Source organism: Microcebus murinus, chromosome 7 (genome assembly GCF_040939455.1).
Source record: "Microcebus murinus isolate Inina chromosome 7, M.murinus_Inina_mat1.0, whole genome shotgun sequence".
Lineage (NCBI taxonomy): Eukaryota > Metazoa > Chordata > Mammalia > Primates > Cheirogaleidae > Microcebus > Microcebus murinus.
In genome coordinates this window covers 35,218,341-35,234,649 of record NC_134110.1, presented here as the reverse complement: position 1 = coordinate 35,234,649, position 16,309 = coordinate 35,218,341, and the positions used below count along the sequence as shown (strand labels likewise).

The 16,309-nt window shown below is 43.2% G+C and overlaps 1 protein-coding gene across 1 annotated transcript in view; it reads right to left on the bottom strand.

Annotated features, from left to right (window-relative positions):
- Positions 1-13,170: 13,170 nt before the first annotated feature.
- The window catches only part of DNAAF11 (dynein axonemal assembly factor 11), an 84,239-nt gene continuing 81,100 nt past the window's right edge, over positions 13,171-16,309 (bottom strand). Inside the window, exon 12 of the mRNA XM_012785419.3 lies at positions 13,171-13,530. Coding sequence (XP_012640873.2) covers positions 13,353-13,530 — 178 coding nt within the window. The 3' untranslated portion in view covers positions 13,171-13,352. The remainder of the gene's footprint in view (positions 13,531-16,309) is intronic.

Sequence of the window (16,309 nt, the reverse complement as noted above, 5' to 3'; positions counted from 1 at the left end):
AAGCCAGAATATGAATTTGAGAACCAGAAAGATAATGATTCAAATCCCAGTTCTGCCACTTACTGCCATGCACTTGAGTAAATTGCTTAATCACCCTGAGACTCAGTTTCCTTCTCTCTAAAATGAGACCCTAAAGTCTATCTGGCAGGGGTAAAAAAAAAAATCCATATTCTGGTCCATGTAAAGTCACCCCCTGAAGCTGGCAGACCACACTTGCACAGCCAGATGTGGCAGCCCTGCCCGAGAACGTGGCCAGCCAAGATATGATCATTTGCTGTGGGCATTAACTTATTCTCACAACACCTGTATGCAATAGATGTGTTTATCTTTGCTCTGGAAACAAGGAAACCAAGGTCGGAGAAGTCAGCATGTAGCCTGAGGCCATACTGCTGGAACAGACAGTGTAGAAATCTCTCATTCTGCTTCAATTTGGTTCCATACGCACTCACGCTATCTGCGAGAATTGGTAGAGATTGCTCACCTTTGTTTTGTGATAGGACTCTGGTTTTGTCTGGGAAGATTGTCGTGCAGAACAAGGACTCCATTTCCTAGCCTGTCCTGGAGCTCAGAGGTACCCTATCTCTAAGTCTGGGCCAATGAGAAGTAAGTAGAAGTATGTAGGAACTCCAAAAAAGTTTCTTGAAGACAGCTAACACATACTCTTTTTTCCTTTGTCTGGTTGGATCATGACTGTGATGGTTGGCACTCCAGCAGCCATATCAAGCCTTGAGGTGACATCCAATAGAGAAACCATGTGCTTGAATAGAGAAGAGGTTAAAATGCTATTCCCTAATGACACCATGAACTCTCCATACTAGCCCTGGATTCCCTACCTTTGGACACCTGTTCGATGAAGGAGAAATAAATGTCATTCTTATTTTATACATTTATTTTACTTTCTATTTATTTTACGTTCTGTTATATGTAGCTAAATGAATACTAATTTAGATAACATAAATCCTGTTATACCTCATGTGCCTATTGGTGCTATTGGTTTATAAGCTTAGTCTGAGGTCATGGGCTCCACACTTGGAGCTCTGGTCAAGTGTAAGGGGTAGCTGGAGAGTGGCCCATGTGCCAGGTCTGCCGTGAGGACCAGGTGTGTCTCCATACTCTCAAGGTGTTCCTCTCTCTGGGACAGGCAATTGAGGCACACAGGAAAGAGCCCGGGCTTGGAGTAAAGTCCAAATGCAACTGCTAGCCAACCTCATGTTCACTTCATGCTCCATGCTAGTGTCCCAGCCTCCCTGAGCCTTAGGCCGCCATCGGTAAAGCAGAGGTCATATAATCATTTCTCCCTTGTTAGTGCAGTTGTGAAGACCAAACAGATGCTGAGTGTGAAAGGACCTAGCACAGTTTCACACCCTAATAGGTGCCTGGTCAACATTTGTTGGCTGCAACATTGCTGAATCCAAATCTAGAGAGAAACCCATAGATTTTTTTCAACTTTTTTGGTTCTCTCAGTTCCTTTCCTCTATGGTCTTACCTAAATGTTTAGAGTAGTGGGTTAGTGCCCACCACCTTGGGTTGCGGTTAGAGGTCTCCCAGGACGTGGCCTCCCAGGACAGGGCCAGGGGCTGAGTGTCTTTGTGTGCCCAGTGCCTGCCATGTCACCTGGTGCTCAGAGGCTCTCAGCACCATTTGCTGATTCCAGGGCTTGGATTTTCTGTACCCGGATGGGAAGGGAAGACTGTGGTGAGTGCCAGTCACATTTTACCTGACACCTCGCATGGCTAGTGGAGTTATATTTAGCTCTTAAAATAACCACAACCCAGAGCAAAGGCCACCTGACCGGAGACCACAATTGATGTGCACTTAGAGAGGAGTAGAGAGGAATGGCCCTGGGTGCCACAGGGACCTGGTTCAGTTTCCAGCCCTATTTTCATTAATCCTCTGTGCTCTCATCTGCAACATGACATAGGGGACAGGTAGTTACTGAGGTGATTAAATGAGAGCCGGGCACTGAGAACACAGACGCAGGAACCTGACCCTACTCTACTCTCAAGGAGCTGTCAGTCCATACGGGAGACAGACTCACAGAAGCTGCCATGACCATGGCAAGACGTCAGAGGGGTGAGTGCAGGGCGGGCGGGTGTGAAGTGGTCTTGGGAAAGGGCTGCTGTGCCTCACGCACCACGCTGCACCCTTCCGTCCAGGTCCCTGGCACAGAGACTGTGTTCAACAACCATCCACTAAAATATAAAAACAGAAGCACGAAAGCTGCAGAGACTGAACTCCATTATTAGATCCACAGCTGAGTGGAGAGGGCAGTATGACTCCTGGAGTTTCAGGATGTGTGAAATTACACGTGCTTTTGGTGGGGACGTGGCAAGAGACCAAGGCCAAGGGACATATGACTAATCTTTTCTCAATGCAATCAACAAGTACTTCCCACTTGCTCCCTCTGAACCGAGCACTGTGCTAAGCTCTGGGGAGGCTGAGGTGACCTGAGTCCTGCCCCTGCCTTTGAGTAGCTGTGATCAAGGAAGATACAGATGTCTAGAGCAATAATTGCACTCTGAGGCAATTAGGGTTGAACTTACAGGTAACATATTTTTCAAAATATAATGTAGGAAAATGATATTTCAGAAAATTATTGTACCACTTCTGGGTGTAAGGGGCAGTTTGAAAGATGTAGTTTGGGTACTGAAATCTAAGAAATCTGAAGTTATTCTAATGGTTTTGAGTAGAACCTGATAGGAATGGGGGCTATAGCCAAGGACTCTGAGTCTGTAGTTGCCAGAGCCGTGCACATGCAGGACAGGGGCTCGTAAGGTCTATAGGGAAGGGGGAAAGAACCGACTTGTAGGCTTGCTCATGGGACAATGAGAAGGGGTGACCAGTGGGTGGGACTTGGAAGATAAGCTCTTCCTTCCTGTCTCTATGAACTCACAGAAATCTCTATCTTCTCCCTGCTGAGCAAAGTAGTTCAACATGCATTTGGAAGAAGGACGTGGAAATGAAAACAGAAAGAAAAAATAGACAAACTTCTGGTTTCCTGCAGGTGCAAAAGCTTTGCTTGCTTTTATGTAAGACTGACAAATGATTAAGGTAATTCTTTTTTTTTCCAGTGGAGTGCATACAGATTGAGTGCTATGAAAATACTGTGGGAATGTTGTCATTCATGCAGGTTAGGGGGTGCCGGGGGCTTTGGTTGGGGATGGAGTTGACACTGACAGCTGCCCTCTGAGGCAGGGTTCCCTTGAGTGACCGTAGGGGGGATTTTTATAGCTGTTTAGCCAATAAATGAATTCTGTATTTGTACTGTCAAGTTTTTCTTTGCACAATTCTCAATGGAAAATGATTCTCTAGCCCAAGAGTTGAAACTCTTTTACTGGAAAGGGTCAGATAGTAAATGTTTCAGGCTTTGTGGGCCACAGGAAATCTGTCGCAGCTACTAAACTCTGCCACTGTGGTGTGAAAGCAGCCACAGACAAAACGTAGATGAGCATGGCTGTGTTCCAATTAAACTTTGTGGACAGTGAAATTTGAATTTCCTAAAATTTTCACATATCATAAAATATTATCCTTCTTTTTATTTTTTTTTCTCAACCATTTAAAAATGTAAAACCCATTCTTAGATCACGGGCTATACAAAAACAGGCAGTGGGCAGATTTGGCCCTGGGTTTACTGGTCCTGGCTTTCAGTCTTCAGAGTGTCCCAAGGGTCTACACCCCACCTAGGTGGCCCCTCATGTGGACAAAGGTGGTGGGTGGCAGACTGACCCGACCTCTAAGAAGGAAACAGCAACATAACAACAACAGAAGTAGTTTGAGAAAAAGTTTTTGTATAGAAACTTTTGAACATATGATATATCTACATAAAATTAAATATATATATGTGTCATATATGGGATATAGATGTAATCTCATATATATTTACTCGGTATAGTCTTTGCTACTTGGTTCCATGTATTCTTTTTTTTTTTTTTTTTTAGTAAAGACAATTCATTAAATGTATAACTAAATAAAGTGGTGATTTAATGGTTGCATGTTGTGTGTCTTTCCCTTTAAATGAGTTTGTAAAGCAGGAAAAATCCTGGCAGATTACATACCCTGCGTGTGTCTGGGATGTTTGGCATCTTCTCAGACACTCTGAAATCACATAGCTTGCCTGCCTCTCTCTTCCCTGTCAACTTCCTTCCTCTAACAACCACTTCAAGTGTTCTGTGAATCAGGTACTAAAGGATGAATTAAAAAAAAAAAAAAAGTCTTGAGCTGATCTCAAGAGGTTTGTCCTTGTCCTTCTGTGGGGGACATAGAAGATGCTGCTTCTTGATGTTTTCCAAGGGACAGATCCTATGAATGGTGGTAGATATTTTTAGAGATTCTGCTATTCTCTGCCCGCTAGAATATAGGCTCTCCAAGGAAAGAAAGTTTTACTTGTCACCTGGTACCTTAAAACAGTGCTTTTATATACTAAGAACTTCTCATATTTGTTGAAAAAAATTTTGAGTGACTACCAATTTGAACTTGTCTTTTTCTTGTTACATGAATTATTTTTCAAATTCCCTAAGAGCAGTGTAAAAGAAAGAAATTAGTATTGATTGCTGATTCCCTTTCCCTTCTCTCCCTACAGGGGATCTAAGCTTTACTGAAAAAAGTTCATCATATTCTTCAGTTCATCGCACATCACCATCATGACTTCATGCAAAGCCTCAGTCTGGTGTGTTTTATTTATGTATTTATGAATGTGTGGATATATGCATTGTAGTTATTCTCTGTCATCCACTTCCCAGGCCCATTCCACTCCTGCATAGGCATCCAATGTACTCTGTTTAGTTTCTGTCCTTCATATCTTTCTTACATTCATTTTGGGCATTGCATGTGATCATCACCCTGCGGATAGACTGATTTTGTGTCTATGTGTAAACTCCTTTCAGCATTCCTTACTGCCGACTTGCTATGTGCTACTGATAATATAATTCTCTTTTGAAACAGTTGTAACATTCTATTGATTAACTCATTAATGCATTAAATAAAATCTTTGCCATTATTTTATATTTATAGGAGAGTTATAATTTTATTTCTTTTCTAAAAAATTATCTTTTAACAAAAGCTGTACATTTTCTTCTAAATACTGCTTTAACTTCATCTTCCAAATTTTGACATGTGCTTCTTTCATTGTTGTTTAAACTCAATAATTTCATTTTTAACCCAAGGATCATTACTTTGGTCATCTGTTTTTCAACACAAAAAAATATAGTTTTAGCTATCCTTTTCTTATTGGTTTCTAACTTTATTGCATATGATCAAATAGGCTTCATTTATATATTTTATTTATATCATTTCATCCCACAAAATTTTTAGCTATAATATAATGACAAATGAAGCATTAATATAGTAGTATACAAAAATGAAAATAAAAATTTAGGTCATTGGAAATTGCATTATAACAAAGACCTCAGTGTGCATATAGGTTGGATCCACCTTGGTAACATGCACCGCTCTTCTCCAGGTATAGCTGGGGATGTCTAGGAAATGGTGGCATGGCTGAAGAAAGATTTGTATTGGTGCGAAGAAGAAGTTAGGATGAAGGAGTGTTTGGAGACTGCCCCTCCTCCACCGGCAAGACAATCTCCAGGTTTGGTAATTTTCTAGGAGGACTCACAGGACTTAGCATATAGTCATATTTATGAGGATGATTTATTACAAGAAGAGGATATGAAGCAAAATTAGCAAAGGGAAAAGGCATATGGGGCAAAGTCTGGAAAGCTTTCAAGAGTCCTTTCCCAGTGGGGACACATGGGATGTATCTAATTCTTCCAACACCAAGTAGTGACATGTGAAATGTTGTCTGCTAGGAACAGTCTTTAGAGACTTAGTGCCCAAGGTTTTTATTGTCTGCCTCTACCTATCACGTACCTAAATTCCAGACCTCCAGGAGGAAAAGCAGGTGTCGCATATACACCGTATCGTCTGTTTAGGTGCCGTGAGCTACTCTTATCAGCTCTGGGGATGGTGGAAACCCCTCTGAAATCCCAGATCCAGGATGCAAGCAGGCAGGCCTTTCTAAGGAGAGCAGTCTCAGTCCTGCTCTGTTAACTCATTTCTGCTTAAGTAACCTCTAGGGAGAGAACTCAGCCTGAAGGGAGAAGGGTAGCTTTGAGAGCTGTCCCAGGGACAGACTAAGGAGAGTGGTGCTTCAGAGTGTAGCATAATGACTATTCCCAGATCTGCCTTTAGCAGAACCGGCGGAAATTGACTGAGTCCTAAGGAGAGATACGGCTTTGCGCAATGCGACTACTTAAATAAAAATCCCACCCTCTTCCTGACTTGGAGTAGAATCTTAGCAATTCAGGAGAAGGGATCGGGCACAGAATGCTTCATTATTTGATAATGTGCTACAGCTCTGTTTGTTACCCAAGGCAGCAATTGCATGAATAATCAATCTCTAGACAAAATAACACCAGGGTGGTTCACAAGAAATGAAGCCAAGCAAAGACTATGTTACCAGAAAGAATATAGCTGTCATATGGAGTCCAAATCAGGTTTTGGGGGAGCGGGGTGGGGAGAATGTTTATGGTGTGAAGTGGGTTTTACTTTGCATCTCAGACTAGAAGATTCCACTCCACCTCCTGCCTTGTTCTAAGGGGCAGAACTTATTATTCAGGATGACCCCAGCCAAACCCCACAGAGTCAGCTCACAGTGAAACAAGAGCTCTCCTTTTCCTCAGAGGCTCTCAGGATGATGTAGATGACAGAGTTTTTAAGATATGATAGAAGGTTTAGACTTGGTCATTTCGGTAGAGAGGCCTGGTACTTCCAAGAAAATGGGACAGTTGGAATCATCTTGGGGAAGACAGTACTGAGAAGAAAGAGGAATGGAAAGGGAATTATGGGAAATGAGCATACATTTAGGGCATCAATCCAGGTCCCAGGATGTGCTACTGCCTTGTCCCTGGAATGACAGTGAAGGGGTTGGATGAGGCCCAGCTCTTCACCTGCTATGTGTAATATTGGGTCAAACACCTGAACTTTTTGGAAAGAATACCCTAAATCTACATGGAGACCCAGTGCATGTTTTTATTTTGAGGACGGGTGGATACAGTGGCAGGGGGAAGCTCTGATGTCAGTACTGTCATTATGAACCTTGCTAGGCTATCTACCCGCAGATGAAGACACAGCAGGAGAGGGAAAATGTATCGTCACTTCTACCCCCACATGCCCCCTGCCATATACACACAACATAGGGCAGGGAAGAATGGTTTCAATTCATGCAAGAGTAGTTCAATCTCTCAAGTCTAAGGTCCCCCAAAGAATAATACGCAATTGCTGGACATGCTGACACGGCTGGACCCTGGGGCATGGGCAGTGGTCCATGGAATGGCAACAGAGACTGGAACCTGGAAGGGAGGATGTCTCCAGAAGGTGCTGTCCAGCTGAGGAGAGGAACATTGGCCCCGTGAGATATTCCCTAGGAACACCTGGAGGCACAAACTGGAGGTCCTTCATCAGCAGGTGGGGCAGGATCCAGGGATATTTGACTTAAGGCCATGACAGTGATTTCAAAATGTAGTCACATACTGACACTTTGGAAATCCTGAGTTATATTCGATAGAATGCAAAGATACTAGGAGAATAAAAAGTAATTAATAGGTAGGTAAGTATAGTATCACATTTCAGCATGGCTTTCAAAGAGATAAACCCAGAGGAAATTAAATTTTTCTTTTCTATCTTTATCTGCATAACCTAAGGAACAACAAATAAGATCTAATTCATAATTCTGAACAACCCTGCTAAACTGCCTGCGAGGATCTTTATTTGGCCTCGCATTGATTTGTAAATATTTTTATATATAGAACTCACCAAAGGAGGAAGAGGCAGGCAGTGGTGTAGGTTATAAAAATGGCCTTGGGGTAAAATTAAATATGCATCTCCCCCCACCATTGCCCATATCTTTTATTCATACAAGAGGAGAGGAACCACCTCCTGTCCTCCTTGAGAGCAGGGAAAGTCACAATGTCACCTAGGAGAACTCGTGCTTAGTAGAGGAGGAAGGGCATTGTATTTTCCAATTGTAGTCTCTCAGCAATGTCTCTTGTTTCACATGCTCTTCTAGAATGTTACCCTCTCCCAGAAAGAGGTGGGGCTGTGCCCTCTCCTCTAGAACCTGGGCAGGCCTTCGTAATTGCCCCAGTCAATAGGATGTGGCAGAAGCAAGCAAGCGACTTCTGGGGCCAGGTCCTGAGCATGCCATGCACTGCTTCATTGCTCTTGTGAGATGCTAGACTAGCCCTTGTGGACACGTGTAAGTGTTCTGGCCATTAGGCCCACTGAGGTCTGGTCAAAAGTCAGCACCAACTGCCAAATGAGTAAGTGGAGACACCTCTAGATTATCACCTGGTTTGGGGTCTTCCAACTGAGGCCCCAGACATAAGGGAGAAAAGACAAGTTGTCCCCATTATGCTGTTGGCATTTCTGGCCTACAGAAACCAAGAGCATAATAGAATGGATGCTTTATGTCACCAGGTATGGAATAGTTTGTCATGTGGCAACAGTAACCAGAGCAGACATTCGAATCTCTGTCAGTGGTGGAAGTGAGCAGCGTAAGTACCAGGGTCCTCCATAACCCTGGGTGCTGCCTGGGAGGAGGGGTCATGGATCACCGTGGCCAGTGATTTCTCTCCTTGACAGCACTGTGGACTGGTGCACTTTTCTAGTGCAGCTGAAGCCAGATGACAGCTCATGATGTCAGATTCCATTTCTCTCTGAAATCAGGGCCCCCTTTGTCTATAATTGTTCCAACAATTGACATTCTTGTCAAGGAGTAGCTGCCTTGTGCACTTTGTCTTGCCTCCCTCCACCAGCAAGTCCTCCACTCTGTTCCTGGGCCTTGGCAACAGTGTCCTGCTCCTGTCCTACCCTGAGAGAAGCTCAGCAGGGCCCCTCGGACCAAGTACATCACCAACCTCAGTCCAGTCATGCCACTGGCAGAGGGTCGGTATCTGGCTCCCAGGAATGGTGACCACTTCAGTGCAGTGGGCAGGCCGAGTGCCCAAGGAGAGGTAGTGAGGATGTGGCACACAGGAGCTTGGGACCAGGTTGTGACATGCTGAGACTTGTCCTCAGGGAACAGTCAAAGCGTGCTCTGATACCAAGGAGGGCTGAGGTGGGGGTAACGTTGGCATAGCAGGTGATGGGGGGTTTTGAACGCAGGCAGAGAAGTGGGTTTAGAGAAAACTGGAGATGCTCTCTGAAGGCAGAACTGACAGAATTTAGTTGTCAATTGAATGTTGAACACAGGAAGCAGTGGATGATCAGAAAGTGAATCCATAAAACAAAAGGCAGAAAAAAATGAAGTGTCATGAAAAATGAGGAAGAAGACACTGAACTGAACAATGGACCAGCTATAAGACACCTGGGAGGAGACAGCAGAGCTTTGGGCACAAACCTGAGGCCTAACATGGAGATTCCAGAGGCATCAGCCTAGAGCAATGGCAGGAGCCATGGGAACGGACAGGGCCAAGGGCCCAGGGGGTGTCCACGCTGAGCAGAGGATGGGCCCAGCAGGGACCCCTGGGCCACTGGCCCTTACGTGACAGCTGGAGGAAGTAGAGTCCTTCAGCAGAAGGAAGATGAGAACTACGAGAATGGGGTCTCAGAAGAGAACCTTCTACAGTCCTGAAATGGCTCCTTGCACATCGCAGGTGCTCAGGAAGTGTTTGGTGAGTTAAGAGACTTGCAGCTGATCTCTGATACAAGGAAAACACTAGACCAAATGCAAAGCACAACAGTCAGGGAGTAGACATAAGAGATCAGCTCGTTTAGCTTGGTATGCTACAGGGTGGCAGACGCATTGGCCTGACACGTGTCAGTTGCAGATGGGGTTGCACTTTCCATCCAAATGTATCAGGCAAGCTGTGACAAGCTGCAAATGGTGACAGACACACACTGCATGCCACAGCTCAGCTGTCAAGTGGAGGGCAGCCTTCCTGTGAGCGAGCAGGGACACCTTCACTCATCCCCTGGAGTCTTGAACCAGACTCACACCACCCTAGTGGTCACTGCGAGTGGCCTTCTCTGGACATCTGTGGGCCACTCCCAATGGGCAGGCAGGTCCCACTACCAGGCTCATCATGGTAGCTGGGAGGGGAGAGCAGAGAGGTGAACACCTGTGCTGGGGAAAGGGGCCGTGTGATGGGCAGCAGTGAGGAAGGGGCAGGCCATGCTGCTCAAGAAACCAGAAAAAGAAGGACAGTTCATGGTATCCCGTGTTTGGCATCTCAGCTGGTGAGATTTTCTTCCTCCTGGTGGCTGGGAGGAAGACCGAAGACCTCTCCTGTCCTGGCAGTGCTGATGGGGGGAGATAAGACAATGAGTCTACTGAAAGAGAGGCAGGAACAGAGGCAGAGAGAGAGGAGGGTGGCACAGGGAGAATTTGGGAAGAGCAGCCAGAGCACCAGATTCCAGAATTATCAGCATTCTGGTTATTATCAGGATAATCTGAAAATTGAATGCTCAGCTTTTGTAGAAGTGATCCAAAGATGAACATTTCTTCTCCTACTATGCCTTCACCTTTCTTTGGTGGGGGAGGGTACCCCCCTCCTGGCCCTGGATGAAGATTTAGGCCAATCCTGTAGCATTTCCTTGTACTCTTGGGAAATAGATGGTCCTTCAGCCATTTGACTCATGTTCTCAGTCTCAGGCAGCAGCTGAGGTGTCTGCTGAGGAAAGGTAACATGGGATAGGTAGAGGAAGAAGGAAACTACAAACACCTGTCACCAGCTTCAACCATGTGACTGAGTACAGAAAGAAGAGCTATAGTAGTGATGGCATTTCTTCTGGGCTTTGATATGAATATATATGTGTGTATATACGCACTATCCATACATACAAATCTATCTAGTTTTGGAACACCTTTCCCATAGATACCCACCTGTCTCACTACATCACAGTTGGATTTCTTCCGGGAAAGACCTGCCTTGGACACTGTCCCAAATTTTATACTATGAATCTTCCTCCTGGGCTCTGCAAAGGGGCCTACATTTACCAGGGTGACTGTGTATTGGTAGGAAAGAAACACCAAGGCTTTTCAGAGATTACTGGACACTGGCTCTGAATCAATGGTAATTCCTGGGAACCCAAAACCACACTGTGGTCCACAGTTAGGGTGGACCACATATTCATATCCACATATAAATTTTATCTGTATTTTTAAATTTCTTTGTTTTCCTTTTCCCATTCTAACATGAGATGTGTTAATAGTGATTAACTTTGTATCTCAATATTTAATTCATAGGATATCAAAATGGGAGTATGACTCCTCTGGAAGAGGAATAACTATCACTCAAGCATGGAAAAGGCCACATAAGGGACTCTGTTTCCTTTTTGGGAGAGGGATGATGTCAGTTTGCTTGGGCCACCATTTAAAAAATACCATAGACTGGGTGGCTTAAGCAACAGAAATTTACTTTTCATCGTTCTGGAGGCCAGAAATCCAGGATCAAGATGCCAGCTGATTAGGGCTCGGTGAGGACTGCTCCTGACTTCACAATGTGTCCTCAGATGGCTGAGAGCAAGCTCTGTAGACTCTTCCTCTTTTTATAAGGACACAAATGTCATCATGAGTACCAAACCTCATGATTTCATTTAAACCTAATTATTTCCCAAAGCCCCACCTCCAGATACCATCACATTAGGGTGAGGGCTTCAACATATGAATTTGGGGGACACAAACATTCAGTCCATAACAGATAGCATGTCTTTGGTTGTTTAAGGGATAACTGAAGTATAATTTTGTTTTATCTTTATGTGGAAGTTAAATATATAGTCCTGACAAATGTATATGGTTCCAAGTTGGTAGAGGTTGAGCTCTTTTGGATTATGAAATGTCAACTTGGCTTAGACTAGGCACTATTTTCCAGAATCTCTTTCCCTGTGTGGTTCTCAGATAGAGTTGACCAAAAGAAGATCCTGCATGAGTTTTCGGAAGTGAAATTGATGAAGCTTCGCTTCTCAGCTCCTCCCATGTTTGAATCCAATAGCATTCCTATAATCAATCTGTTTCCATTATATTTATAGTGCCTCAGTTTCCCTGACTGGACGCTGACTGGTGTATTCTGGTTCTCTACTAAAATGTTAGCAGAGACCCCTAATGAAAGCCTGTCTAGTAGAGAAGGCCCCATCGGAGACAGCTCCCCATTACCCTCGCTCCCTCACTCTGACTCCCCTTCGTAGCCCTTAGCCTCACCTGACACAGCACATGTGTGTCCATTTGGCTGCTTTGTTACTACCGAATCCCCGATAAACAGAGCGGTTGCTAGCATGTAATAGTTACTCAAAAAGTAATTGTTGAATGAATATTTGGGGAAGCCTGATTTAAACTCACATCATGATCACAGTAACAATAATTTTTCCTACCATGTATGTGGAATATTAAATTCATAATATTCCAGATAAAGAAGAGGTAAAAAATATCAAAAAGGTAAAGAAGGAAGTGGGGGGAGGAGTAGGATGGGAGGAAGAAAGTAAAGAAAGAGGAGAAGGGGAGAAAAGAAAGAGGAGGGGAGGGGGAGGGAGAGGGTAGAAGGGGGGAGGGGAGAGGGGGAGGAAGGGAGGAGGAGGAAGAAAGGGAGGGGAGAAAGGAGAGGGGAGAAAGGGAGAAAGAAGGGGAGGGAAGTAGAGAGTGGGAGGAAGGAAGGAAGAGGAAGGGAGAAAAGAGGGGGAGCAGAGGGAGGTTTTGAATGTGGCTGACACTGTCTGAGGACGTTTATACAGTTTAACTGGATACAAACCTGTGAGGCAAGTATTATTACCAGATTATAGGTGAAACCACTAAGGCTCACAGAATTAAAGGACTTGTGGAAGGTCTTTACAAAGTGATTGAGCTGGAATCCAAATATAGGGTGTCTAATTTCAAAACTCATATTCTTGCCATTATACCATGCCACCGGGGAAAGTAGATGTACCACGTGAAGAAAAATTGGAATGCTGTTTGAAATCATATTAAAGCATTCCATTTGGGTCTGAAATTACAATTTTAACTTCTGAGCTTGACCAATTTGCTTAAGTACCAATTCAATAGTCAGTCCTTTATCTATGACTTAATCTGTGCATAAGCAGGCAGTGCTGTGATTTATAACCAATGTTTCATGCAACCAGTGTTTCTTACGGAACATTTTCAATACCAACCCTTTGTTAGAGACAAATGATGAGTTAAATCATTTAAGGTATACACTTTAATTTTAAACTATTTTGAGAATATTACTATGTAAAATGAAAGTTAAAACACTGGAGTAGAATAATGATGAATGAGTCTGTGCTTCCCCATAAATAACATGCATCCTGTCTCTGCACCAACAAAAACTGGACCTGGTGGGTCACAGTCAACGACGAGGCAGCCCGATGTTTCAGATCAACGGAGGCACTTCAGGGTTATCTTCAAAGTCTGGGTCTTCATCACCGGGTATAATTTTGGGTTCAGATACCAATCTTTTGTGTGTGTGTTTTTTCTCTTGAACGATGTTAGTCACATCAGGAAATGAATGCTTGCTAGGATCCACTTCTAGTTTTTCAATGCGTTTGCTTCTACAACAACCAAAAAGACAAAGGGAAATTGATATCACATCATTTAAAATTTCAAAAAGATTCAACTCATTCATTTATTCAGCAAACATTGGCAAGTGATATCCCTGGAGCACAGATAAAAATAAGAGAATGTCCCTAGCTTCAAGTCACATAGAGCCTTGTAGAAGTAAGATTCTGACCTGTGAAGAAAAAAGTGCTATTAGGCTGTGCAGATGCACAGGCAGATGGAGGAGAGGTCACCTGGGAAACTCTGCTTACCTAAGAATTTTTTTTTCTATAATTGAAACAATACAGCAGGCAAAGCCCCACAGCCAGGATCAGTGACAGAATCTCTCCTGAATGCAGCTCATCAGGCTTCTAGACCCTGCTAATTCAACAATCCACCAGGTCAGGGTTTGCAGGGGCATTTATACCACAAGTTTGAGTGCACAGCAAAGCTTAGCCCACCAACTTGCCCTACACAAGAACCTGTGCCTACTGCCCGCACCCAGTTCTCAGCAATAGCATGAATAAAACAGAACAAGGAGGAACCTCCATTGGCCAATGCTCCCAATGTCATGGTCATGTAGAAAACTCTAGATAATACAGGTCTCTGTGCTGCATTCCCGGCATTTTGATTCAATAGGTTTGGAGTTTGGTCCCATAATCTGTAGTTTTGTAACGCCCAAGTGATTTTGATAATCAGTCAAATTATTTTGAAATTACTGCATCCATTCATTCATTCATTAATTTATTCATTCAACAGATTTATGTTAAATGCCTACTACATTCCAGGTGCTCTGTAGGCACCAGGAATACCATAGTCTGTGCAAAGAAATAGGTTCCTGATAATATCCAATAGTGCAGTGTTGTTCTTTAACACAAAATTTATACTGTCCTATAACTGTCTCACTATTGGTCTGTTGTCCTATGGGACTGACATCTTTGAAACAAAGATTTTGTCTTTTTTATCTGATATGCTTGGCATATAGCTTTACTGCACAAATACATGTTGAATAAGTGAAAAATTTGTATTGTTCTATGAGGGAAATAATGAAATTATATAAGAAATAATCTCTGATCTAAAAAAAAAAATTCACAATCAATCTAATCCAGAAACTCCAAACTGATGTCCTCAAACTAAATTCATCCAGCAGACACTTTTTGTTGGGGGAGGAAGGTTCCAGTTTCTTTTGGAAATGTAAACTTTCTACTGTCCTTGTAACCCTTCCCCCTCATTTCTGTAATCTGCTCAGGCCTTGAAGGCATTTGAGTTTTTAATTCCTCTTAGTATTTCAACTAATACACATAGAACTGTGAAGAAAAATACAAATTATACAAAGAATATATAATAAAATAGGATAGTGTGAAGACCCAGATTGCACACTATAAATAAACCATGTACGCCACAGGAGGAAAAGGGAATTCAAAGGGACTTGTGCATTCTCTGAAGAGCAGAAAGAGGTGGGGAATGCCCTGCAGGATGTTAACGGATGTGGATGAACAGAAAAAGGGAAGACAAGGCTGCAGAGAAATGAATGGTGCTGTGGTCACGACCTGAACACACCTTCCTCTTAGATGCCTCCATGCAGCGGTATTCACTGACCCCTCTGCCTTTAAAGGGACAGAGATTCACGGCTTTTGGATGAAGCTGCTTATCATCAATGCACAGGAAATAACAGTCCTCACAAGGTTGGAGGCATATTGTGTAGAAGAGAGAGAACAGCAAGAGCAGGCCAGAGATGACACTTTTTATATAGGCCCCTTGCAAGTTTGGGTGTCGGCTGGTAAATCATTCTGTGTATCTACATGAAATGTTTCCTAAACAATGAAGGTGGTGTTCCTATCTCTCCGCATTCACACCGACATTTATTGTTTTGGGAATTTTTGATAAAGATCATTCTCACTGGAGTCAAGTGATATCTCAATTGTGGTTTTGATTTGCATTTCCCTGATGATTAGAGATGTCAAGCATTTTTTCATATGTATATTGGCTATTAGTCTATCTTCTTTTGAAAAGTTTCTGTTCATGTCCTTTGCCCACTTTTTCATAGGGTTGTTTGATTTTTTCTTGATGATTTTCCTGAGTTCTAAATAGATTCTAGTTATCAGCCCTTTATTGGATGTGTAGGATGAGAATATTTCCTCCCATTCTGTGTGTTGTCTGTTTACTCTCTTGATAGTTTCCTTGGCCGTGCAGAAGCTATTTAAATTTGATCAAGTCCCATTTATTTATTTTTGTTGTTAGTGTGATTCCCTTTGGGGTCCTGCTCATAAATTGTTTCCCTAGGCCAATGTCTATAAGAGTTTTTTCAACATTTTTTTCTAGAATTCTTATAGTTTCATGAGCACAGTCTGAGGGATGGACATATTTCTGTAATATGCTGAAATACAAATACATTAAAAAAAAAAAACAATGAGGGTGGCATGCTGTGACCAGAAATGTGTGCAATCAACATGGTTTATGTTCTCTTTCTGGGAGTGCAGAACGTTGGTACGTGCTGGGCAGAGGGTGTCTACCAGCCCCTAATAAAAAGCCTGAGCACTGAGTCTCTAATGAGCTTCCCCAAAGGGCAACATTTCAAATGTGTTGTTGCAACTCATTACTGGAGGAATTAAGTGTGTCCTGTGTGACTCCACAGGGAGAGGACTCTGAAGCTTGCCCTGGTTTTCTCTGGATGTAACCCCATTGCTGATTTTGCTCTGTGTCCTTTTGCTGTAATAAATCTTAGCCATGCATATGACTATATGCTGAGTCCTGTGAGTCCTTCTAATAAATCACTGAACTTGGGGTCATCTT